At 48.6% G+C, this 25,772-nt stretch overlaps 1 protein-coding gene across 1 annotated transcript in view; it reads left to right on the plus strand.

The window, feature by feature from the left end:
* The window catches only part of MSI2 (musashi RNA binding protein 2), a 570,680-nt gene that overhangs the window by 405,822 nt on the left and 139,086 nt on the right, over positions 1-25,772 (plus strand). The window contains exon 6 of the mRNA XM_015421923.1: positions 10,225-10,307. Coding sequence (XP_015277409.1) covers positions 10,225-10,307 — 83 coding nt within the window. The remainder of the gene's footprint in view (positions 1-10,224; positions 10,308-25,772) is intronic.

Genomic DNA, 25,772 nt, shown 5'->3' on the forward strand with positions numbered 1-25,772 from the left:
CATTAATTCGTGGCTTGCAGGGCAGGTGCCAGGGCGCCAATGTTCCCTCTAAACTGTGGAGCCTTGTGAGCAAAAATTCTACTTTGTGAGCCACTGGCATTAAAGTGGCGAGCGAGCAATTTGGCTACTGCATAAATTACTTTGCTCTGGAGCCATCCTTCCTGAGCTAAGACAAAAATGTGTGAGCCGGAGGCTAAAAAATGGTGAGCTAGCTCACACTAACTCAGCTTAGAGGGAACACTGGCGCCCACTCTTTTCAAGTGGGGGCACCCACTCCCACCCTGCATGCGGTGCCTGCTTTCCCCCCAGCCATTTAAAGGAAAGGTTCCTTTTAAATGGTTGGGTAAAGGGGGGGGCACGCATGGCGCTCCATCCCTGACACGATGACATCACTCTGCAAGATGTCATCTCGTTAGGATGGCCCCTCCCCCTCATGACATGCCCCCCCCAATTCCCCCCATTGGGAAGAAGATTGGGCCTGCCAACCCTAATCTGGATGGCCCACTTATCTGTGCTGTTTACCAGGAGGGCTCAGCCCAGACTTAATGTCTCTTGAAACTTGCCCCCACATACCCCCTGCACACACACAGCATCTCATCTTATATGCATGCAGTCTCATAAGCCATGGAAGAAAAAAATAACAATGACATAAATAGGTCCTAAAACTCCAGCTGAAGGGTGGGGAACCAGGTGGGGCCTATAGTTCTACGTCGCTTAGGTTAGGTTTGGAGGGGACTCAAAGGGAATCTTTGCGTGGGGAGGGGAGAATCAGGCTGACTCTTAGTGGCAGTGGGTCCTAGCATGGTAAGCTTATAGGCCATACCGTACCAGGCTCCTGTGGACTCCTTGGCCATTTCCCACCCTCTGTGCATGTGTGTGTGCAGCTCTTGTTTCCCCTTATGCAGTTTGTGCCAAATTTCTAGGAGGATTGTTTCCTAGTCTCTAAAGCACAGTGTAGGTGACTGTAATTTGACTGTCCTCATAATGCAATTTGTGAGGCTTATAGTCACCTCATTTTCTTACTGAGATGGAGATTAGGGATGGGCACAAACTGGAAAAATCTAGGTTCGTTTTCGTTCGTGGGGCCGCATGAACCACGAAACTTCATAGACCTCCCTGTTTGCCGAACTAGTTTGTATCATGAGGTTCATGATGAGGAGAACCACACACAGATCCTGGGGTCAGCTGCTCCCATTGATTGTTCATATTTTTCATTGCTTTTAATATTTGTTAATGCCCAGTCATTTAGAAAACATAGCAAGTTTGTTGCTGGCTAAAAGAAGAGGAGGAGAGAGAAAATAAAGGGCTGCCACAGATAGAAACAAAAAGAGACCCTTGTGCAGCCATTAATCCTGTTATGTTGCATTTCACTAACAGAGACAGACTGTTCAGTGCTACGGGTGGGTAGGCAAGGGCTGTGTGAATGCTATGTTGCCTGTAATAAGTTAAATTGTAGGAGTTGGTAAGCTAATTCTCTCAAACTGCTCTCTTTACTCAAAACTAATTTGGACTATTTGAAACGCACAGATTCATAAGTGTGACTAACTTGCGCTTCTGAGTCGTCGTTTTTAAAGACACAGCCAAAGCAGCGATCCTGCAGTGTCCACCACCCTAGATGTCTGCTTGCAGAGCCAGTGTGGTATAGTGGTTAGGACAAGGGTGGTACAGGGGGGCAATATCCGAATCTTAGGGGTCATTCAGAACTTTGTAGGTCAAAGGGGGGCACTCAGGATTTTAGTGTTTTAGGCAGTCCCTTCTCCTCACTTGCAGTAGCTTCTGACACCAAGTGCAGGAGAGCTGTTTTGTGTTCCTCAGGCTGTCCTGAGGATAAAATCCTAGATTTCTCTCCCAGGCTCTTGGAAAGGTGCACACAGCAAACCTAACAATGAGGAGGAGCCTAACAATGCGGAGTTGACTGGTGACTGTTGGGCACAAAGCTCTCATGGAGCCTGTACCTGGGGATGGGATCCCTGTTTCACATATCTATGCCTATGCAAGTAGTCTTGTATAGAGTGCTGGTTTTGTGTCCTGATATTTTATGAGCCTTCTTGCCTCCTCAGACTTTTCCAGATCCCTCTCTTGCTTGAATGCCCCCTTCCAGCCTCACTTCAGCACCTGCACTTATGCGGGCAGTGCCAGCTTTGTGGAATGCCCTACCCCTACAGGTGTGAACGGGGCCCCTGTGACCTGTCTACCTTCTGTAAGAAATGTGAGGCTGTTTTTTTAGGCAGGCCATTTTGCTCTGAATTTCATGAGAATATGAATTTGCAAGGATGTGGTACAACTGGGTTTGTCTTGTCTTGTCTGTTTGTTTTACAGGCTTGTTACCTGTGAGTCGGTTTGTGGGAAAGGCAGCATATAAATATTTAATTAATAAATTAGTTAATAAGGGGGCATTCAAGGATGATATTACATACTTGGAATGGCAGCAGTGGATTAAACGAACCCATCAGATTAGAGTATTATACTGGGCTCTGGGAGACCCAGGTTCAAATCCTCACTCAGTCCTGAGGCTTGTTGGCTGACCTGAGGTTAACCTACCTCACAGTGTGGTTGTCGTGAGGATAAAATGGAAGAAGAGAAAGTTATGTGTGCTCAGGGGCATCGTCAGGAAATTTTGGTTGATGGGGCACTGGGAAATCTGGGGGGTGGGGGGAGGGAGAGAGAGGGTGGGCAGGCTCCTCCCTGGCTAGGGTTGCCAGGTCAGGGATGGAAAATACCTGGAGACTTTGGGGTAGGCTTGCCAAGTCCCCCCGGGGGGGCGGGGAAACCCCCGCCCCAGAGGCCCATTTCCTGCCGGCGGCGGATCGGGCCCCGGGGGAACCCCACCCCCAAAGCACGCAACGTGCACGTCACCCGGAAGTGACGTGACCTCGCCATGCACGCTGGGGGCGGGGCCACAGTCATCTGAGGGAAAACTCTATGGTTTTCCCTCGGATGGGCGTGGCCCCGCCCCCAGTGTGCCAGGCGTGGTCGCGTCACTTCCGGGTGACGGGGTTGCGGCGCATGCGCACACTCCTGAAGCAGCGCTGGAGTCCCCCGCTCCAGCGCCACTTCTGACTTGGCAACCCTACTTTGGGGTGGAGCCGGGAGAGGGTGGGGTTAGGGGAGGGGAGGGGCCTCAGCAGGGTCCAATGGTATTGAGTCCACCCTCCAAAGCAGCCATCTTCTCCAGGGGAGCTGATCTCTCTCGGCTGGAGACCAGTTGTGAAAGCAGGAGATCCCCAGGCCCCGCCTGGAGCCTGGCAACCCTATCCCTGGCGCTTTTCACACTGCAGCTCCCTCTTCACGGATCGATCCTCAGAAAGCCATGTATTTATGGGCCTAGGGAAGGCCAAGGCCTGAGAAGCCACCAATACAGCTGCCCACCTAGATCTAAGAAGCCAGATATGTTTGAAAATAGGGCAGACCTTTTAAAACCTGAAAATGAGTGTTCACAACTTTAAAAATATTCTCTTCCTGTTCTCTCTAAATAGAGCCAGATCTGTATCTCTCTTGTAGCAGACGGCTAGTTTCCTGAAGAATGGGTTTTTTCTCAGGTCTGAGGGAAAGGGGCCAAGTAGCTCCGAAGCTGGGAAGTGGTAATGATTTGTGGTGGACTTTCTGGCATTGTTATGCATGATTAAGTCTAATCTCCTATAAATGCCCTTTCGCTTCTTGTTACTGGCAGCTGAAGGCTGAGGGGGGGGGGAATTGAAAGTGAAATCCTCGCTGCATTATTTGCTAATGAGATTCTAATGATGAAGATGTTTCTGGCAATCAAGCAATTAATGACTTGCAGGACTGGACCTTCTAGGGCTGGGCAAAACGTGGATCCCTGTGGTATGCTGCTCTAATCATACCAATAATGAGTTAACTCGCTAGAGTCTCCAAAATTCCTGGGATGTCCTATTAAGTCAACCAGATCACACAAAGTCTGACTGTCAAAGCGGCAGGCATGGCTGCACAGCAGTTAAATAGGATGGGTGTGAAGGCAGATAAAGGGAAGGACGAGATGGGAACAGTCTCTTTGGAGAAACCCCGCTGCCACAAGGGCCTGCCACCTCTGAACATCTCTTGCCTTGAAATGCTACTGGGTTACTGCAGCTTGACAGGGCTAGGAAGGACTTGGAAGCCTACCTAGGCTGATACAGAGTCCACTGTGCTGTATAAACCACATCTGTTCTAGATCTAGTAACCGCTTCATAATGTACATTTGCGCAAACCAACCATAGTTCAGATTGAGATGACTCATTCGGGAGCCAAACTGAATGTGTTCTATGCCCAGGTCCAGATGTGATGTAAAGTCCATGGGGGGTGGTGGTGGTGGTGGGGCACCGCTGTCACGTGGCGGCTGGCCTGTGGGCAACCCCAGCAGGATTTCCCAAGGCATATGAGGCGTTCGGAGGTGGTTTGCCATTGCCTGCCTCTGCCTAGCAGCCCTGGGCGTCCTTAGTGAGCTCCCTTGGCTGACCCTGCTTTGCTTCTGGGCCCGGGCCATCCACATCAGGGCAGATATCTCCCTTCTTATTTCAGATCTCAACAAGTGTGCAGCTCTCCTCAATGGCCACTTGCAAATGTGGCACAATAATTAATTCTAGGAGTCAGTCTGAGGCATGAGTTCATTCTACATGAAGGTTAAAAATTAGTCATTTTTAATAACTCTGCCATGTGTCGATAGTGTAGAGTGCAAGGATTGCTGAGTATCTAAGAAGTGCCCGGAGTTCACAGTCAACATGAGTAGCTTTTTGTCGTCAGGCCACCTTTAGAAGTGAATGCAGCAGCTGTTGGTTGGTGCTGGGAGCTGTAATTGTGCAGACAGGTGTGAGAGGAGGGAAAGGGCAGGTGTAAGGACAACAGATGCTCCTTCCAAGCCTATTTCATATCTTGAGGGATGATACTGGGATTGCTTTGAACCAGTGGTGTTGCATTTCTGAGATCAGGTGAATCAAGACAATCTGCCATTATTTGCTGTGCTGTGATACTGTTAATGAATCTAGGGGAAATCTATTGAACCGTTAGTGGTTGGTCTGGACAATTCCAGTGAAACATTTAGAATTAGTTACCTCTGCTGTACCAGGCAAAATACATGCAGAGAGTCTACAAGCACCCTGTCTTGCCTTGTTTTTACCTTGGGGATGCTTTTATTTTTGTGTTTTACTAAACTGCAACCTGATAAGATTCTCTGTGTAGTACTGCGATGGAGATTTGCAGTAACCTAACTGGTAGATAATTGTTAAAGATTTTCTGTTTCTTGGCTCCATCATCAACCAAAAGGGAGGCTGCAGCCAAGGAATCAGGAGGAGACGGAGACTGGGAAGGGCGGCCAGGAAGGAGCTAGAGAAGATCCTGAAGCGCAAGGATGGGTGGCTGGCGACCAAGATCAAGCTAATTCATGCCACAGTATTCCCCATTACTCTGTACAGGCGTGAAAGCTGGACAGTGAAGAAAGTTGATTCCTTTGAATTGTGGGGTTAGAGGAGAGTTTCACGGATATAATGGACTGCCAAAAAAGACAAAATCAGCGGGTTTCTAGATCAAAGCAAGCCTGAACTCTCCCTAAAAGCTAAAATGGTTAAACTGAGGCTGTCATACTTTAGTCACATTATGAGAAAGTGGAAAAGACAACAATGCCAGGAACAGTTGAAGGCAGTGGGAAAAGAGGAAGACCCAACATGAGATGGATCGACTCAATCAAGGAAGGCACAAAAAGGCCCTCCGTTGGCAAGACCTGAGCACAAGGCTGTTAATGATAGGATGCGTTGGAGGTCACTCATTCATAGGGTCGCCGTAAGTTAGAAATTAATCGAGGGCATTTAACACACACACACACACACACACACACACACACACACGGTTGAACATTAAATTATTGACTGTCAGACTGAAGTTTATCAGTGAAACTGGTATATTCAGAATCCTCATGAGTGCTTTCTCCTCAGCAATTACTTCGGGGGAGGGGGGGGTTCTGCCAGGTAGGATGTTGTTGTGTACAAACTAGGTCAGTTTAATTTAATGAGTTATATGCCAACTTTGATTGAACAATCTCCAAGTTACAATAGATTAAAACAATACAAGAAATTCCAATGGGATTGGTTTTTAATGGAGGAAATTTTTAAATCACCAAGGGGGAAAGGCCAATTTAAACCAACATTTCCCATTTATTAGTTAGCTACTTCCTAAACAGATTGTTTGGGAGGGAAGCCACGTGGGTCTGCAGTGCAGCAGAGCCAGATCTGACAAGGGGAGCTTTGACTCTTGAAGCTCATCTCCCCCCCTCCCCCCCAAAAAATCTTGTTGCTCTGTAAGGTCCTGCTGGGCTCGAATCTCACTGTTCCTGAATAGAGGTGCCTAATAGATTATTTGCTGTAACCATAAAATATGTTGATTTAAAATGGGACAGAGCCTCTATAGAACTTAAGAGGGCATAAATCTCTTAAATATTCAATGTAATATTTTTGCTATTTTAGAAAATTATCTACAATGCCTGGCTTATTTTTAGATCACTTAGTTGCTTAGCGCTCCAAATAAGGTCTTGGCAGGACTTAGCGGGCCGGTTGTTGGCTGGACTCTCCACTAGCAGGTGCCGCTTCTTTCCAGTGGTTCTTTCTGCTTCAGTCTGCCCCCTCTCCCTGTGAAAACACAAATAATGTCATTCAAAAGCAAAGGTTGATGGAAACAAATAGATGTTCTCCATGAGGTGGAAGGTAAATGTTATTTGACTGAGGTTTATAATTAGAATGCCAAGCCAATTGCGGAGGTCAGGGAATCCCCGGGTGCAAAACAGGTCGGCCAGATAGTTCAGTGGGTGGGTAGCAAGGGGGAGGCGGAGCTGTGTGTCTTGCTGGTCCCTGATCTTTCGTATCAAGCTATTATAATGCAAATAACAAGAGCCATTCTGTTGTATTATGTCTGAATAAGATGTTTTCTCCGCAGTTCTTGCTTTGCTTAGAAAAGCAGCCTGTCATAAGTTCATAAGAGGGTCACGAGTTCAGTTTTAACGGCGTGCATGTTTGCATTAACTGCAGATATTATTTTAAACCAGCTTTTTAAAAAGGGAATTTGTTAAAGCTGAAAATTTTTAAAAACTGAGCTAGATTTTTAAAAATATGGTTCAGCCACTGAAAAATGCAGCTTCATACTGAATATGGTTTCTAGTCCAACTTTTACAAGTGAAGTAACTACTTGGGGGCAGGCAAGGTTGAGGCTCTCCCCAGCTGTCCTTCAGTGGGCTCACCGTGAGCCCAGGGCAAGGAGCCACTCCACTCCCCCCACCCCCACGTGTTCTGACAAACTGTGATGGCGCCATGGCGCTCTGAGAGGAGAGGGCAGGTAAAAAGGCGGGCTTGTAAATGTGGCTTGTGTTATTCAGAGCCATCTGTATCCCCCCTCCCCAATCCATCTCCCACTCGACTGTTTCCCGTTTTTTAATTATAGCTTGTAAACTACTTGGGAATATGGACCTGTTTTTCCTTTTGTAACTCTACAGAGAGTTATTTGTGTGAATTATTTCCTACGACTGATCTTGTGTATTGGTTTATTTTAAATACTTGTGTTACTTCATCATGACATTTTATTTATTACATTTTTATCTTGCCCAAGGAACTGAGAGCACCATAGAGTGTTCTCTCCTCCACTCTTGTATTCTCATAATGACCTTGTGAGGCCGGAGAGTCTGAGAGAAAGCAGCCAGCCCAGAGTCACCAGTGAGCCTCCTGGTTGAGTGGGGGTTTGAATCTGGGTCTCTCCGGGGATTTTAACTGCAATGCCTTGCCCTGCTTCATAAGTGGGGAGCTGGGGATGAGAGGCATCAAGCTAAGAATATAGTTCTTAAAGTAGTTCTTAGACAGTGATATCCAATAACACAGTGAAAGCCATCCACAAGTAAACTCTGTTATTGGGAAGGTGCCTGCTACTCCATCAGTGCTCAAACAGCCTGTTTGGAATCCAGCTAAACCAGACACTGTAATAGATAAAGCAAGGGGAAAGAATGGTATAAGGTAAAATGTTATTAATAAGTGGCATTTTTGAAATTCTGCCTGTATGAGTATTCTGGCAGAAATATACATTTTTTCTTATGTGTTTTAATTACTGATTTAAGAAAAAGAATATGAGAAGACTAAAACTGTCTCAGGCCCCGTTCACACGGAGCAGAAGCCACGCTAAATAGACGGAAGAGAGGCGGAGTTACCTGGCACGATCACACGGCAACATCTGGGGAGCGTAGAGCTCCCGTGGTTGAACTGTGGCGAACCGCCGATAAAACGGAGCAAAAAACTAGTACCTCGGAGGTACTAGTTTCCGGAAACTGCGGGGCAAGGGCGGGCGTCTGATCGCGTTTCCGGTGGCATCCGGCGCCCGTCCATGTCCCCTTGCGAAGAAGGTTTTTTTTTCCCCAAGTCTCCGTGGTTGCGCATAAGCACTCAACGGAGCATGCGCATTCGTAGTGTACACAAAAAAAGAAACCCAGTTCGCCGCGCCGCGCGCTTCTTCGTTGCGCGCAGGCATGTGTTGTGATCGACGCCTCTCCGTAACCACGGAAGCTCCACGGTACCTCCACAGAACCTCCACAGGAGGTATGATCACTTTACTGCGTGTTAGTTTGCCCCGGGGCAAACAGCCACACTTCTCCCCCGCAGTTTCCTGCGCGTGTGACCGGGGCCTGAGCCAAACATACAAGGAAGCAAAGCCAACATTAAAACCAGCCCAGGGGAGCAAGGGAAGAAGCCGTGAGCAAAAACCCCAAGCATGCGTTTTCACAGTGTGGGCAAGCTAGAATATGGTTCCCAAACCTCATCAGCAGCAAATGCTAGGTGAATGAGTGTGTGTGTGTGTGTGTGTGTGAAGGGGGGGTTCCACAGGCAAGGCATCACAGCCTGAAAGACCCTGTCTCTGACAGGCGCTCACAGTCCCTCGAGAGAGGCAGGGCCTCTTGCAGAAGAGGGTCACCGTCAGGCAGTTTTATGGTTTCTTTTCTGAGCCCCCCTGACCACGTGGAGCAAAGCCTGTGAGTCTGTTGTGTGTTGAATTTCTGTCCTGTTAGTAGCTGCCAAGTTTCTCATGGCACTATTTTGGGAATCAGGCTCTGTTCTATAGGTTCACTTGGGGAGCTGTCACTTTATTTTAATGGGTTTCTATATTTATTCCTTCATTGAGCGGGAGCCAGAAACTTGACAATAGATTTCCCCCGCCCTCGCCTGCTCCCCTGAAGAGACATGTGTGGGAATCATTATGCAGACTTGGCGTTGGCTGCCAAAAACCTTCGGCTTGGTTTTGCCTGGCACGGGGAAGGCCTGACACGGTAAACACAGCGTTTAGCTGACGGGCAGACAGCAGGCATCAAACAACCTTAAACTGGCCTGAATCAGGTGCAGCGTTTGAAGCCGCAGTGTGGAAAAGATGAGTGAGCTGATGGAGAGGTCTTCAACTTTCATAGTCCCTTAAAGGCCTCAGGATATCCTGATGAGGTATTAGAGGAAGTAATTCAAGAAGAAAAGAGACAAATAGCCACCTCTTGGCTGACCCGTAGGGTTGAACTGCCGCAGTGAGGGAAAGGACAGCCTGGGACCCGCAGAGATCCAAGGCTCGCTGATTATCCCGACTGCTTTCCAGGGAGAGCAAAGCTGGTCTCTCTTAACCCTCATAAATAAAAGGCGAGCCATTTTGTGCGTGTGTTTTTTCTCCGAGGCATGTACTTGCTCAGAGCGTGTTTGTAAAAGCAGTGCTGCCGCCTCCCTGCCACCGCCACCGCCGCCTGCTAACGGATGATTCATCAGTATTCCTTTTCTGCTGATGACCCTTTCCCTCCCGCCCCTTGCTGCTTAATGAGAGGTCCATAATGGGGAGAGTCCCACGGGGTTTAAGCTACTGCTGGAGCCTCTGCAGCTTCATGGACAGGTGGAAAAGCTATGAGGGAAATTATGGCTCATAAAGCTATAGCGGCAGCAGAGATTTATTGTCCTTTTTATGTCATGTTTCATCTACCCTATCCCAGGCAAATAACTATTTAAATTTATAGGAAAATTAGAGGATGGAGGGAAATATATAACTACCAACTCTGGCAGCCCCCCTCCGGTTGACTTAATCCACACTAATCATAAGAATGTCTGACACAAACACACACACTGATTTGTCAATACACGCCTGTGTGCACAACACCTCAAGAATGTTTTGCAGGAAACCCAACAGAAAGCAGACCCCCCCCATTTAATGTGCCTCTCTCTCTCTCTCTCTCTTTTTAAATAGGATTTGGCTTTGTAACTTTTGAAAATGAAGATGTGGTCGAAAAAGTCTGTGAAATCCATTTTCATGAAATCAATAACAAAATGGTAAGTTTTCTTGGCATGCGTTCAGCTTATGAGGAGCACCTTTCTATCTTCCCTGGACATGGTGGGGTGTCTGTCCTTCATGGATTGTTGCTGACTGAATAAAACCACAGTTTTAAACATATACTGCCAGGTCCTCTAGCATTCAAAATGGTATCAGCAGCACTCATTGACGCTGGAGCACCATCTGGTAAACCTCAGAGACCCTGTGTGAGTGTGTGAAGGGTGCCTCAGTCTACGAAGACCCCCCGGCCATCGAGGTCCGTGCTGTCTCCTCTGACTGATAGCCGTTCTCCCGGGTGTCTTGTCCTTCTTGGTGCTCGCAGTCTGAGATCCTTGAAGTGGAAGTGCCAAGGATCGAACTGGAATGTAATGCATGCACAGCAGATGCTCTGCCGTTGCGCGATACAGGGATGCTGCCATGCTGCAAGTGATGTGGTCTGTCTACACCAGCAACCTTGAGCTGGTGAGAATAGGGCAAGGCTGCCTGCACCAGGTTTGATGTGACTGTGTAAGATTTTCAAGATTAATCTGTCTATTGTTGGCCCAGCTGAACTGAGTGGCCCCTGGTGCGGGGCCATTTAACCTCCCCAGTTCGCTCGTGATGCAGGTTGACTGTTTCCAAAGGTCACCCAACATCTTTTCAGAGGTTGTCTCCCACTGGAAGCTCGCTGCTAAATGCGCCCCACAGGATACCCCAGAGAGGCTGTGTCTTCCCCCAGCTCTCTGCCTTGTTATTTCACAGTTAGGACTCCTTCGAGAGAGAGAGTTTTCGTCTCCCTTGTGCCAGAGGTGAAATGGTTACATCCTTGGACCGCTCTGCGTTGGGGCTGCTCTTACAAAAAGAAAAGAAAAAAAGCCTGTTGCCTCAGGTTGCTGAGGGAGGGGATCTAGAAGAAGCTGCCCCCATGCAGTAAGTTTTCAGCTAAAATATTCTTTGCCCCCCTGCCTTTGTCAAACATCTTCTGCTTCTCAAACTTGCATTCAGATAGGCTTTATATATCAGTCTGAGATGTGTTCACAGACTTTAAATTCAATAATAGGGCTTTTAGTCTGGATAAGATCAAAGCAATCTCCTTAGCATATGCTAGAGGCTGATTCAATATTTGACTTGCTAATTTTTCCCAGGGCTCTGAAATAATATCCCTTGCATTGTTCCTCTCTGCACAATGTGCATCTGAAACTAAAATAACAGGTCCTTTTTTTAACGCTACGTGTTGAGATGTCAGAGCTGGACTGCAAAGGTGCAGCTGCATAAGGAGGCAATCCGAATGCTTTGAGTCCATTAACTTTAATGTGCAAAGCTCTCATGGTTGTTCCTAGATGACTAGCTGGGTTGTTCATTTATATTTTCTTGCTGGAAACTACATTTTCCTGTATGAATCTCCAATAATACTTAGAAGTACAGAATGAAACAAATAGAGGGTGTACTGGAAAATAGATATACGCGCATGTATGTGTATTTCTCTTCTGCTTCTCTTTTAGTCAGTGCTAAATCCGTAGACAGTACAGGATGATGTCCTGCTTTCCACCTTTCTGCAGGAGTTGCCTCATTAAATTAAAAGGCACTGCTGAGGAATGGTTTGCAGATTGCAGGACAGGAGCCAAACTCTCTCACATCCATGGTTCATATGGATTGGGATTTCATCAGTTTCCCCCCCTCTGCCATTTCCTTGATCAGGAATCATGCCCCTGGATTGTTGTAACCCCTGGTAGAAGAAATTCAGGTTCCCCATCGTGCCTGTCTTTTATCCCTAATGAACTTTAAAGCAGCTGGGTGGAGACATTTCCACTCAGGAAAATGATGCGTGACAAAGAGTCAACCACCCTTCCCTCTTGCCATTGTCAAGTCCTGCAACAGCCCGGGGATCCCCCCCCCCTTCCCCATTAAGCACACTTGACATGGGGATACATACTGAGAAATATCTGCCTGCATGTGCTCTTGCCGGTCTTCAGCTCTTGCCAGACAGGCTCTATGTCAGCTTCCTCCAGCCGATGTCTCACGGCCTTCAGGCGCTCGGGGTCATCCTGGAACACTCCCGAGACCCGGCACCAATCGTCATCCTGTCACTCCAAGAGAGTGAGTAGCCCAGTCTGGGGCATCCCACCATCCCATCTCTGCTCGTTGGCTCTTTGGCTTCACATCAGGGCCCCGGGGTTCCCCTCCAGGCGGCACAGTGCCCCCCTTGCCATCAGGTAACTTTGGGAGGGTCTGTGTTTCAGTCTCCTCCTCTCTAGCACTCATCACATCCGTGGTGCGCCAGGTCGAGAGAAAAAGGCTGTTCTGACACTATGTCAAGTCCTAGATGCAGTCACTCTCACGACACTCTTATTGTAGCAAGATTTGTTTATTGAGAGGGGAAAAAATTCCAAGCATAGACTGATTTTGTGTCAGAACTGGCCACCAGATGCCAGGTCTGACCCTATCCCAAAAGCAGGACAGCCCCCCTATGCAAACCACCAATCAAAGTTTGCAGTCAGCCCGCCAAAGTTCTAGGCCTATCCTCCAGGCCAGCCCAACACCTGCAAACTAACAGTTACATTCCAAGGTCAGGTGAGAAGCTGAGATCATGTGCTTCCCATGGTCCCATACATACTACACAAGCTCAGACATCCACACCAGCATCCACTCCCCCCCTCCCATCCTGGCAGAGAAGATAAACGGTATGGGAGATAAAACAGTGAAAGAAGCACATCTAGGAAAGCAGTTAACCCCTCACGCAACAGACCAGGAGTTTGGCTGGATAGCATTCTATGGCAGGCGAGGCCCGAGCTTGACAGCCATGGCATCGATTCAGATCAGGACCCCCCCCCCCCCACACAAGTGTGTGTCCAACAATGCCCTTCATGGGTCTCCCTTGTCAGGTATAGTTTGGCTCTAAGGCGGAAGCCAGATGTTGATGTTTTCAGAGAGCTGCATATGGTCTAGAAAGGGGGATCACTGTGTGTGGTATATACATGCATCCCACTTTTCCCTCTGGTCAGACAGGTCTGGCAGGTTTTTTGTATGGCTTCAACAAAGCACAGGCAAATATGAGATGAAGGCAACAGAAACAGAAGTGACCCCAAGGGTCATCTAGTCCAACCCCCTGCACAATGCAGGAAACTCACAGTTGCTCCCCCAGTGACCCTTGCTGTATGCCCAGAGAAAGGCAAAAAACCTCCAGGATCCCTGCGGCCTGTAGGAACATTCCTTCCTGACCCCAGAGTGGGGATTGGCATTACCCCGACCATATGAGAGAGGGCCACGGGAGCCGAGCCCTGGCTCCTCCCTTCCTGCCCTCCCTCTCATGATCTGTCCAGATTCATAATGAGTCACAGCATCAGCATTACAGCCTGCTCCACTGAGGGACTTCTCTAATAGTCAGGAAGTTCTTCCTAATGTTTAGCCAAAAACTCTTCTGATTTAATTTCAATCCGTTGGTTCGGGTCTGACCTTCTGGAGCAACAGAAAACAACTCCACTCCATCCTCTATATGACAGCCCTTCAGATACTTGAAGATGGCTGTCGTATCACCTCTCAGTCACCTGCTCTCCAGGCTAAACAGAACCAACCTCTTCAGCCTTTCTCACAGGACTTGGTCTCCAGACCCCTCACTGTCTTCACTGCCCTCCTCTGGACACGTCCCAGCTTGTTAACATCCTTCTTAAACTATGGTGCCCAAAACTGATCACAGTACTGCAAGTGAGATCTAACCAGACCAGAGTAAAATGATACCTTTGCGTGATCTGGACACTGTACTTTTGTTGATGCAGCCCAAAATCTCCTTTGCCTTTTGAGCGACCACATCACACTGCTGAATCATGTTCAGTGTATTCTCTGCTAAGACCCCCTAGATCCTTTTCACATGTTCTTCTGCCAGGACATGTCTCCCCCATCCTAAAATAATGTGTTGAGAGATGTAAAATTTCCAGAAATTTTGAAGCTTTTGTCTTTTCTAGATTGAAAGTCATTCTGTTACTTTAGAAACATAAAATATGATTATGGACATTTTTACTTGGCATGAAATTATCACAACTAGCATATTAAAAATATAGTGTATCCAAACAATTATTTCAAACAGAATTCCCACTCACATGCAAAAACAAAACTGAAACTTTTTTATTTTCTTCTGACAATAGCACCTCCTAAAGGAAGAAATGCATCTTGTTCTTGCATTGGAGGGTTCAGTTTGTAACCTAGGACTTGCTTGTCCTCAGTGCACAGAAATTAGATCTATCTGATACCAGTCCTTCGGCCTGGACTCTGGGGTGTTTTATACTGGGAGTCTGTTGTGAAATGATTTGGAAAATATTTGAACACCTTGTCTTAAAATATTTTATTCATCATGTTAAAATAAAATGTTCCATAATCAGTTTTTTTTCTTTTTTCAATTTTTCCAATTTTTCGGGAAAAAAACAAAAAGGGGAAAAAACGTTTTTTTTTCTGAATTTTTCCGTTTTTTTTCCGGGCCTTCACATCTCTAAATGTGTTTGATTTTTCCTGCACATGTTTCCGAGGGTGGTGACACCTTTCAAACCACTTTTATTTTATTTATTTATTTATTTTCCGTACTTGTATCCCACCCGTCCCACAAGGTCAGGGCGGGTCGTATCATATTTCAACATTTCTGTTTTATATGTGCCCAGCCATCCCTTATGAGTCCGAAGAAACAACTTTTAACAGACTTTAGAATCACATATAAGTATTGTCAGTAACCCAGCTGTGCTAGATTAAAGCTGCACCAACCAGCAGCATAGAAACCAGGTACCCAGCCAAGGACAGTATCCCTTAGCCCCAATACGTTAATTCAGCCTTCATAGAGAAAGCCCTCCTAAAAAAAGAGTTTTCCACCGGTGCCAGAACACAGCTAGGCAGGCCATTCCAGTGTAGTGGTGCTTCTTTAAAAAAGACCCCTGCATACCTCCAACGATGGAGACAGACAGAGAAGATGAACTCGGTGCCTGGGATGCCTTTTCCAGCAGCTTTAAAAGGTGTACAGGGGCCCACCTCCAGCTTCAAGAATTTCTTCACGAGGTCTAGATTTGTGCGGCACGTGTTGCCATTTCAGGCAGCCCCTTCGGCCTGGACTCTGGGGTGTTTTATACTGGGAGTCTGTTGTGAAAGCAGGTTCACCTGGAAACCCCTCATCTAGCCGACCTCCAAGTCTTTTCCCCGGAGAGGGAATGACAGCCTGCAGCCAACCGAGCCATTGTAGCTGAAATGTGTCAACTAAACATGACGCATTAAAGGCCTTAACAGTTCCTGGCTGTGCAGTTCTATTTCAGGACCGTCATCATTTTCTTCACTCCATTGATATGGACGCCAGTCATTTGGTAGGACGGGTAATGGAATATGAATTGCTGGGTTGGGAATGAAGAAAATGATATTGCGAGAGAGGCTGGCTTCAGTGCCGTCTGGCAGGGAAATGACACAGCCAGCAACCTGTAGCCAGAGACACTTCAAGTGATCCGTTCCTTTTGGGTAAGTGGCACAGCTGTTGCAGACTCTCGACCAAATGTGCATCCAAATGACTGTGCGTCGGGGCAGACGTCTTGGGGCACGGAGAGGGGCTGCCATCTGTGGCCGGACCGCTTCCTTCTGCCCTGCAGCTGTTCCCCCTCCTCCCCAGCTCGGGGGTCTCAGTTTTAGTCAATGAGCACAGGGTCTAATGAGTATATATTGAAACGCATTAGCATATGCAGATCAGCAGTGGCTGGGAGAGTGGGCCGTGGGGGCTGCCTTCCTAGCAGTGCAGGGAAGCCTTTCGCCCTCGTGTCAAAGAGTCACAGTCTCGAGTAGACAATGCCACATGCCTCCTTTTGAATCGACCAGCCAGGTTAGATCCAGCCAACTTTTCAGCTGGTGAAAATGGAAGGAAAGATTCCTTTTTGAGCATCAAAAAAGGCCAGGCTGGTAATGGGGGGGGGGGGATTCATAGTCAAGAGGGAAACTGGGCAGGATGGAGTGAAAAAGCTGCCTGGATCCAACTCTTCATTTTCACCAGCCTTGTTCTTTTATTCCTAGTACACCGTCTAAAGTGTGAATGAAAAGCTTAGCAAAAAATTATATATGTTCTGAACTAAAATCTCACCTTGAGTTAACATATAGGGGGGGGGGGAGATACAAGTAGTGCTTACACAATACCCTGTGAGGGGGAGGGGATCTTGCTAGATTTCCCAGGAGGGTATCCAAGAGCTGTTGGTTTTGATGCATACTTCCAGGTCAGTTTTCCTGAACCCTCCACACCCCCTCCCCCTGCCCCGGGTGTCTTGGATTGACAAGAAGCCCAGTGTGGGACAAGGGCAGCCAGGAGCCATGCAGCCGGGCATCCTGAGTGTGTATAGCAATATTCAGGAAGGATTTATGACTGCTTCTCTCTTGGCTGTGAATAGCCAAACTTTCTACAGTTGCAGAGTGTGTTAGTTGCATTCAGCATGGCAGCTTTGGTATCTGGCTGATCACATTGCTTCAGAGTTTTCTTACCAAAACTAGAAAGAGATGCAAGAATTTGATTTAGGTTGTAGAGACACCAGGACACAACCATCTTACGTTAGTTTGCTTTCTGGCTTCATTACAGCGCTTACCAGCTTTCTGGGCGAGGTGAAAAAAGGAGGGAGAGCTTTGTTTAGGTAGAAGTCTTGGCAAGTGAATCTGCTTTTCTAACATGGTAAAGTCCTCACATTGTGCTACGTAAGGAAAGGAAATTGTCCTGTGTGAATACCATGGAACTCGGCATACTAACAAGGCTCCTGAAAGCCAACCTTCTCTTTGATGTGGTTAGGGTTTTCCCTGGAAGTGATGAGATGCCGTTGTGCTGATGGCACAAACACACACACACACACTCATCTCCTGCCAGGGGCCAGGTTCTGGGTGGCAGCCCTGCCTTCCCTTCTGGGAAAGACTTTAGCCTTTTCCATTGAGGAAAGAGATGTCTAAAGGATATAGAGCAGGGGTTCCAAACCTTTTTGAGCCAGGGGGCACCTTTGGAGTTTTGACACTGGGTGGTGGGCACAACCACAAAATGGCTGCCTCAGGAGGCAGAACCAGCCACAAAATGGTGGGCACCAGAGGACGGGGAGCCAGCTACTATATGTTGGGAAGTAAGGTTATACATAACTCTGAGAGCCAGTTTGGTGTAGTGGTTAAATACGCGGACTCTAATCTGGGAGAACCGGGTTTGATTCCCCACTCCTCCACTTGCAGCTGCTGGATGACCTTGGGCAAGCCATAGTTCTGACAGAGCTGTTCTGGAAAGAGCAGTTCTGGAAAGAGCTCTCTCAGCCCCACCTTCCTCACAGGGTGTCTGTTGTGGGTAGGGGAAAGGAAAGGAGTTTGTAAGCCGCTCTGAGACTCCTGAGTGAATGGCGGGGTATAAATCCAATCTCTTCTTCTTCTTCTAATAGTAACTCTTCAACATTTGAGGACGAAGCTCTGTTTAACAGAGATGCCTTTTAAAATGAACATATCGTTTTAATATATTTCTTTGCATACCTTCAGTCACACAGTGAAGATCCCTGTTCTGTGCTGGCAGCCACTGCCAAAGCAGTGCTTTTAAAGATATGCCCACCCAATCAGATCTAATGGCAAATCAGAAACCCTTCTGGACAAAAGCCACAACTGGCCCTGGCCACTTTCTAAAAACACTTGGTAGGTGCCAGGAAAGGTACCAGCCTTCCCTGAAAGCCCCACGGGTGTCATGCTGGAGACCCTGATGGAGAGGATCGTAAAACTGAAAGTGGCAGACCTGCAGGGAGTTCTGGGAGGGGCATCTCAATTCCCCCTCCCCCACTGTTTCCTCTTTTCCTTCCCTGAAAGCCCCCATAGATTCTTCCCTTTTCCTTCTTTCTTCCCTCCTTCCCACCCACCTGCCAACACCTTTATCTGCCATCCTGTCTTTGGCTTTTCCTCCTTCCCTACCCCTGACAGCCTCTACCCAGGAAAATTATAGACCAGTTGTACAGTGTAGGTAGGATTGCCAGGTCCTTTCAAGTCCCTGGCGAGGGACTTGGGGGGGGGGGGGTTACTGGGGGGGGGGGGCCATCCCCAGCACAATGACATCACACAGAAGTAACATCATCGTGTTGGGGACCGGCGCCCACCACTTCTTCCAAAAAGCATTTCAAGGGTCTCTTTAAATGGTTTTGGGAAGAAGCGGGTGGGAGGTCGCCCGCAGCTGCACTCCGAGCTGCAAATTCACAGGTTGGAGTGCAGGCGTGTGAGTCCCGCTTGTTCTGAAAAGCATTTAAAGGGTCCCTTTAAATGCTTTTGGGAAGAAGTGGGGGGAGGCCGCATGTGCCTGCACCCCAAGCTGCAGCCACCCCTATCCCTCCTGCCTGCAAGATTTAAAGAGCCCTCCAGCTGATAGGTGGGCCACGTGCTCTCGCTGGTCAGCTGGAGGGCCCTTTAAACCTTGCAGTAGGGGTGGCACAGGTGGTCACCCTTAGGGGTGGGGCTTGGGGCGGGGCTTCCTCCTGCGGGACAGCTGACTGGTGGCAGGAAGGAAATTGGGGGGAACCTTGCTGGGACCAAGGGTCTGGCAACCCTAGGTATAGGCCACCGCCAAGGCCAGGCTAGACCCAGTTACACAATATGGAATCTGTAAGGATTTGCCAGGGCACCTCACTTTCCCCTGAATTCCCACCCCCACACTATTTCCTCTTTTCCTGATCTTGGTAACCCTCATATCCTCACATTTCCCCATTTCTTCCTCTCCTTCCCACCCAACAACCAAGCAACCTTTTATCTCCTCTCCTGCTATATTTATTGCTTTATTTATTTCATTTATGTAATGTAAGCCACTCTGAGCCTGCTTCGGCGGGGAGGGCAGGGTACAAATCAAATAAATAAGTAAGTAAATAAATAAAATGTATACCACTGCTTTTCCACAATGGGGACCCCGAACAGTTTACTGGTTAAGTGCGCAGACTCCCATATGGGATAGCTGGGTTTGATTCCCCACTCCTCCACTTGCACCTGGCTGGATGACCTTGGGCAAACCGTAGCTCTGATAAGAGCTGTTCTTGAAAAACAGCAGTTTCTGTCAAGAGTTCTCTCAGCCCCACCTACCTCACAGGGTATCTGTTGTGGGGAGGGGAAGGGAAAGGAGTTTGTCAGCTGCTCTGAGACACCTTTGGGTGGTGAAGGGCGGGGTATAAATACAATCTCTTCTCTTCTCCTCTCCTCTCCTCTTTATCCTCACAACAAGCCTCTGAAATGGATTAGACTGATAATGGCCCCGGTCACATGGTATCAGTTCATCTGCTGGTTGATACTGGGGCTGGCCCTGATGCGTCCTCCCTGAAAGGCCAAAACAATCCTGGAAAGGGCCCTCCCCCTCCCCCCCCCCCCCCCCCTGCCTTTTACCAACAGAAACCAAGCCTTGAAAGCTGGCAATACTGTTGTGGTTTCCTGGCAACAGCCACTGAGGCATTGGTTTCTTAAAGCTACAGGTGCTGCTTCTATTATTTTGGGGTTATTAACCTCCCAATGTATTCTTTTTTAGATTTTAGCTTTTTCTGCAAACCTGGGGCTTTTTTCAGGTTTCCAGAAAGATATTTCTTCTCTGTTCATGGTTCCAGTCTCTGGATTGAAGTATTCAGAGATTTGGTCACATTGAGAATTAGATATACATACTGTAAAAGTAAGGGCTGCGGTGGCTCAAGTGGTTAAGATGCTGAACTGCAGACCGGTAGGTTGGTAGTTCAGCAGTTCAAGACCTGAGTGCCGCATGACGGAGTGAGCTCCCGTCTTTGGCCCCAGCTCGTGCCAACCTAGCAGTTTGAAAGCAAGCAATTGAAAGTACATAAATAGGTCCCACTTCGGTGGGAAGGTAACAGCATTCCATGCGCCTCGGCATCTAGTCATGCTGGCCACATGACCACGGAAACATCTTCAGACAGCGCTGGCTCTTCGGCTTGGAAACGGAGATGAGCACCGCATCCCTAGAGTCAGATTCGACTGGCTTTCGAGCAAGGGAAACCTTTACCTTACTGTAAAACTGGCTAGAGAGAAGCGCCCCCACCCCCCCAATACCAGAACATGAGGCTCACCAAATGAAATTAACATGCAGTAGATTCAGGTCAGAGAAGGAAAGTTTTTCTTTATACCGTTATCCTATAAAATCTATTTTACAGGATGTAGCAACTGCCCCTAGCTGAGATGGCTTTACAAGAGGGATAGATAGATGCGTGGAGGATGGGTCCATTCGTGTTCAGAGGCAGTGAATGCTAGTTGTTGGAGGGACAACTGGAGGGACTTGGGCTTCCATGTTGTCGTTTGTTGGCTTTTCACAGCCATCTGGTTGGTGACTGTGGAAAACATACTGTACTGGGTGGGACTTTGGTCTGATCTCACGAGACTGTTGGACACGTTGAGGGCACTGAGGTGGTGGTGAGTGGTCAGAAACCTGAGGAGACAGCATGGATGGTGTCCCTTCAGAGTGTACGTGGAGGACTGTGATCTGGAATGTTCCTCCATGTTAGACTCTTCTTAGATAAGAACAACCTACCCCACAAAACTGGAAATCTGTTTTTATGCAAAGGAACATTCAGAGCTAGAATCCAACAGCAGCAGCCTGAAGTGGTCTGTTATTCCATCTCCTTCTCTTGCATGTGTGAACCAGCCCGAAAATCAGCACATGGGGAGAGGAGGTTGTTCAGGTGACCAAACAAAGGACCCAGCGAATTCTAAATCACTCACTGGAGGGTGCTTTGCAGGAACAGGAACCAAAGATGGGTCCCCAAATGAACACTTCTCATTTTAGACATCAGCAGAGGCTCATAATTCTCAGATTGTTCGGAAGCTCTCTGAGATAGATCTGGTTCCATAAAGAGGCAGGGGGAGGAACCTAACTCAGCAATTGCCTTGGTGAGACCTATTTCTAGCATTCTTCTCACTCAGAAGCTAATTTTAGAGCCTCCGCACTACTTTTGTCACCATTTATAAAGCTTGAGTGTCAAATGGTGTATTAAACAAGTGGCATGGAAGTAGTAAGGAAATGCCAGTGAGGCATTTAATAAGCGAGCAAAAAAGATCCTCGCTAGGCATTGAAGAAAACAAAACAGCCAGCCAAAAATAACCTTTTGGAAATAGCAAACCACACACCTTTCTTTATGTGTGTAGTGAAGCGGAAGACTCTTTATCTGTGAACTCATTCAGCATCACGGGAAAAGGCAGCCATTGGGTACAGGAGGAAGCCTGCAAAATTGTGAGGGTTTTTTCTTCTCATTGGAATCAGTTCAGCCTTTCCCACCCCTCTTCCTCACTTCCTGCCAACCCTGGGTGTTCACAGATTGAGGGGCTCTTTTAAAAATGAGGATCTGCCCCCAGGAGAGGATGCAGAGTTTCTCAGAGGAAGCCCGCGGGAGATGCTCCCTCCCTCCCGCCACCAGCACCAGGCCGCTCTTGTCCCTTGGGCCTGTGGTTGCCCGGCCTCCCCTGAGCGCCAGGTTGGGAAACTCCTGGGGATTTGGTGATTAAGCCTGGGGAAGACAGGGACCTCAGTGGGGAGCAATGCCAGAGAGCCCACCACCTCCAAAGCATCCATTTTCTCCTGCTGGGGAACTGGTCCCTGTAGAATGGAGACGACCTGTAATTCCAGGGGATCTCTAGGTCCCACCTGGAGGCTGGCATCCCTACTTGGGACCCAATTATATTTTCCCTCCTCCAGGCTGTAGGATGGGGTTATGAAGCCCATAGGGTGGGAGGGGGAAGACCCAGTCGAGCTGATTTCCAGGAAGGTTCCTTCACTTCCTCCTACTTCGGCTTCTTTCTCCAGCTCACTGTCCATCCCACCCATTTTTGTCCTCATGCTTCCTTGGATACTCCCTCCCCTTCGGCCCAGGCTACTTCTGTGCTATTTTGTGCGTTCTCCTTGATTAGGCTATCTTGCACCAAAATGACATTGTGTACATGCCATATATGCCCAAAAGGCAGTGTGGATCGAGGGGAAGTGGGACTGAGTGTGATGACTCCAGCTACGTGGATTCATCTCATCTTGAGCATACCACATGTGCACATACCTCACATACAAGTTTCTGTACACAGGTGGGAGGGGCATACATAATGGCTAATGCGGGATCCCGCTAGGTGTGCTCCTGTACAAACCTGCCACATATTCAGCAATAAAAGGCCCCTGTGTATGGCAGTTGGCAGAAAGCTGGTGGGTCTTGGGGCACCAGGCCTTCTCTGCTGCAGCAGAAATTCTCTCCTCGTTTTGGTCTGTCTAGAAACACGCCCTTAGGAAGAGCAGTCCCAACCGACAAGAAGTACCCTCTCACAACCAGGCATTATTTTTCCCAAAGTTGTTTTGTTATTATTTTTCTCCCTCCCTGTTTTTTATAGTTGTTTTATAGCAGGCTAGATGGCCCATCTGTCAGCCATGCATATCATGAGAGGGAGGGCAGGGAGGGTTGCCTCAGTGCTTAGTTCTCGTGGCCCTTTCTTACACGCCCAGGGAAATGCCGATCGCCATTTTGGGGTCAGGAAGCCATTGTTCTCCAGGCCAGCTTGGCCAGGGATCCTGGAGGGTTTTTTGCCATCTTCTGGGCATGAAACAGCAGTCAGTGGGGTGGGGTGGGGGGGAAGGTATTTGTGAATTTCCTGCATTGTGCAGGGGGTGGGACTAGATGGCCCTGGAGATCCCTTCCAACTCTATGATTCTATGACAGGTCGTTTATCACTCTGAAATGTTTCAAGTTTATTACAAAAATGCTAACCAGTACAGAACCAGGGACCCCAAAGCAGCATACATTGTTATCTTTTCCTCCATGTTGTTCTCACAACAATCCTGTGAGGGAGGTTAGACTGAAAGAGCTCGCATGTGTGAGTATTCAGACTTGGGTTTACCCAGATCCTAGCCCACCTTCCAGAGCTGCCCACCCGAATCTGACACATGAGTCTGATGTGCCTACCAGCTAGGGTTCAAGGATCAGCTGCACTTTTAGTGATGAAGTTGATGAAGTGAGTCACAGGCCACAGCAGACTGCCAAATGCACAGGGGGAGGGAGAGCTGGTGAGTACCACCAGCAAATCAGGAAACTGGCAGGGCAAAGCACGTGGCACAGCACAACTTTATGAATGAATTAAAAATTATTTCTTGCAGCAAGGCTTTGTGGGGCCTTGCTGGTGCATGATGGGGCCGGGCCCTGAGGGGTCCCACTGTAGCTGTGGGCCTGAGTGAATTCCACAGTTTACTGCCCGTCAACTTCATTGGGTGACCCCAACTTGTAGTAAGATGAGAGAGGGAAGGAAAGTTCTCTACCCAAGGATGCTCTTTCCTCTTTATCGCTCATCTTTGGTGCAGCCCCACATTGGGACTGCAGGTGCACAGGGCAGCCCTGTGGCTAGACATTCTAGCTTCCCTAGGGACTGGGTGGGGCCTCTCCCCTGTGGAGCCTTTTCCCACTCAGACCATCACGTGCTTCGGAGGCGTGTGCCCAACTCTCCCTTAATCCCTCTTTTGCCACTGCATTTTAGAGGTCCTTTCTCAGTCCTTACCTTCAGGTTTTTTCTGCGTCCTTTGAGCATGTCTACCACTGGCGTTGTTCTCCTGCTGAGTTCAAGTTTCCCCTCGACTTCCGTGACTATTTTTGGCCGTTCCTCTTGGGTGAGGTAGCTTTTGCTGACCTACCCCCTCCACCCTCCCCCAGCCATCGCCTGTTTGCTGGAGCTATTCCGCACGCCACCCTAGAGGGCATAAGTGTAAAAGCCCTTTTCAGAAAATGTACCCAGTGTGCCACCAAAATGATCCACAGCAATGAACATTGCCTGTGTTCAATGTGCCTGAGGGAAGCCCACAATGTTGGGGCCTGTAAGACCTGCCAGGGGTTCACCCCAAAGGCAAGGCTGGACAGAGCCTTTCGCTTACAAGCTTCACTTTGGGAGAGGGCCTTTCCCACCTCGGCTCCTTCGAACCTGGCCACCGCCCACCAGCAGCCTGGCCTCCACCCCGCCAGTTCCGACCTCCGATCTGCCCCTGAGGCCCCCGTCGGTGTGGTTAGCCTTCAGGACCAGCGGACAGCATCCCATCCTTAGTTTGTTGGCTCCAGCCGTTCCATCCTCAGGCTCGGAATGGTGTTCGCCATCAGCCTCCCATTCTGTTCCGGGATGAGCCGCATCAGAACCACCTTCAAAAAAATCTCAGCAGAGGACAAAACACAAGGAAAAAGCAAAACTCTCTCTGAGGAAGCAGAAGCATTCGGCACCCATGTTTCTGAAGCCTTCTGACGAGGTGATCCTTGCCCCGCCACACACTCCTTTGCTGCATTCTGAGTCTCCTGACGGATCACCAAACCCAAGTGGGACCAGGTCTGTCAGCGAGTACAGGAGCATCATCCAGCTTCTGAACCTGCCACGCCCACGCCTGGGCCACAGTCGTACCCACCACGGCCACCCTTTTATAGGTCTTTTGCCTACCAGCCTCCTCCCCAGGGACGTGTTCAGCCCATGCCTGATCCCAGAGGACATGACTGGCCATTTCCTACCTCTGCTGCACCTTCCGCCGCAGAATCAGAACTGGGTGAAGGGGAGTCTGAAGCTGCATATTATAGTTTTGAAGGACATTCAGAGCCCTTGCCGGATGACAGGACTGGGGATCCTACCCACTTTCCCCCCAATGAAGACCTCCGCCTCTACAGGGAATGGATACGAAGAATGGCTAAGGCCCTGGTCACTGACGTCTCAGCTACCGACAACAAAACAAAGGATCAGACCCTTAACGGCCTTTTATCTGGATTCTCCCAGAATTGTGGCCTTCCCAGACATTCTAGGGGGCTTAACTGATCTTACAACCTCCATCTGGCAGAAGCCAGGCTCCGTTCCCACGACATCCTGTAAGGTGGAGAAGATTTACAAGGTGTAAAGCAAGGTGTCTGTGATTTTCTCACCACTCATCTTCCCCCCCCCTCCATAGTTACAGAGGTGATGCAATCCAGACAAAGGCGCAGACAGCATTCCACACTGTCAGACAGAGAAAGCAGACACCTTGACGCCCTGGGGCAGAAGCTGTACTCAGTTTGGAGTTGTGGTTAAGAGCAGTTTGGTGTAGTGGTTAAGAGATTGGTGTAGTGGTTAAGAGCGGTGGACTCCAATCCAGGGAACCGGGTTTGATTCCCCACTCCTCTTCCACATGAAGCCAGTTGGGTGACCTTGGGTCAGTCACAGTTCTTCTCAGAGCTCTCTCAGCCCCGCCTACCTCCCAGGGTGTCTGTTGTGAGGAGAGGAAGGGAAAGGGATTGTAAGCCACTCTGAGACTCCCTTGGGTAGTGAAGGGCCACGGGGTATAAAAGCCCTCAACTTTAGAATAGCGAATTGCCAGGCTATCCTGGGGGCTATCAGCTCTTCTTGTGGCAGACGTTTTCCCAGTGTTTGGATAGCCTCCCAGAGGAGCCCCGTTGCTTGGCTCATCCAGTCTGAGGCCATCAAATGTTCCAAGCAGGAGATCAGTGCTGAAAAGCACTCCACAGATGGGTTTTATGGAGGCATTC

This window comes from Gekko japonicus, unplaced genomic scaffold, assembly GCF_001447785.1.
Source record: "Gekko japonicus isolate JY-2015 unplaced genomic scaffold, Gekko_japonicus_V1.1 scaffold43, whole genome shotgun sequence".
Lineage (NCBI taxonomy): Eukaryota > Metazoa > Chordata > Lepidosauria > Squamata > Gekkonidae > Gekko > Gekko japonicus.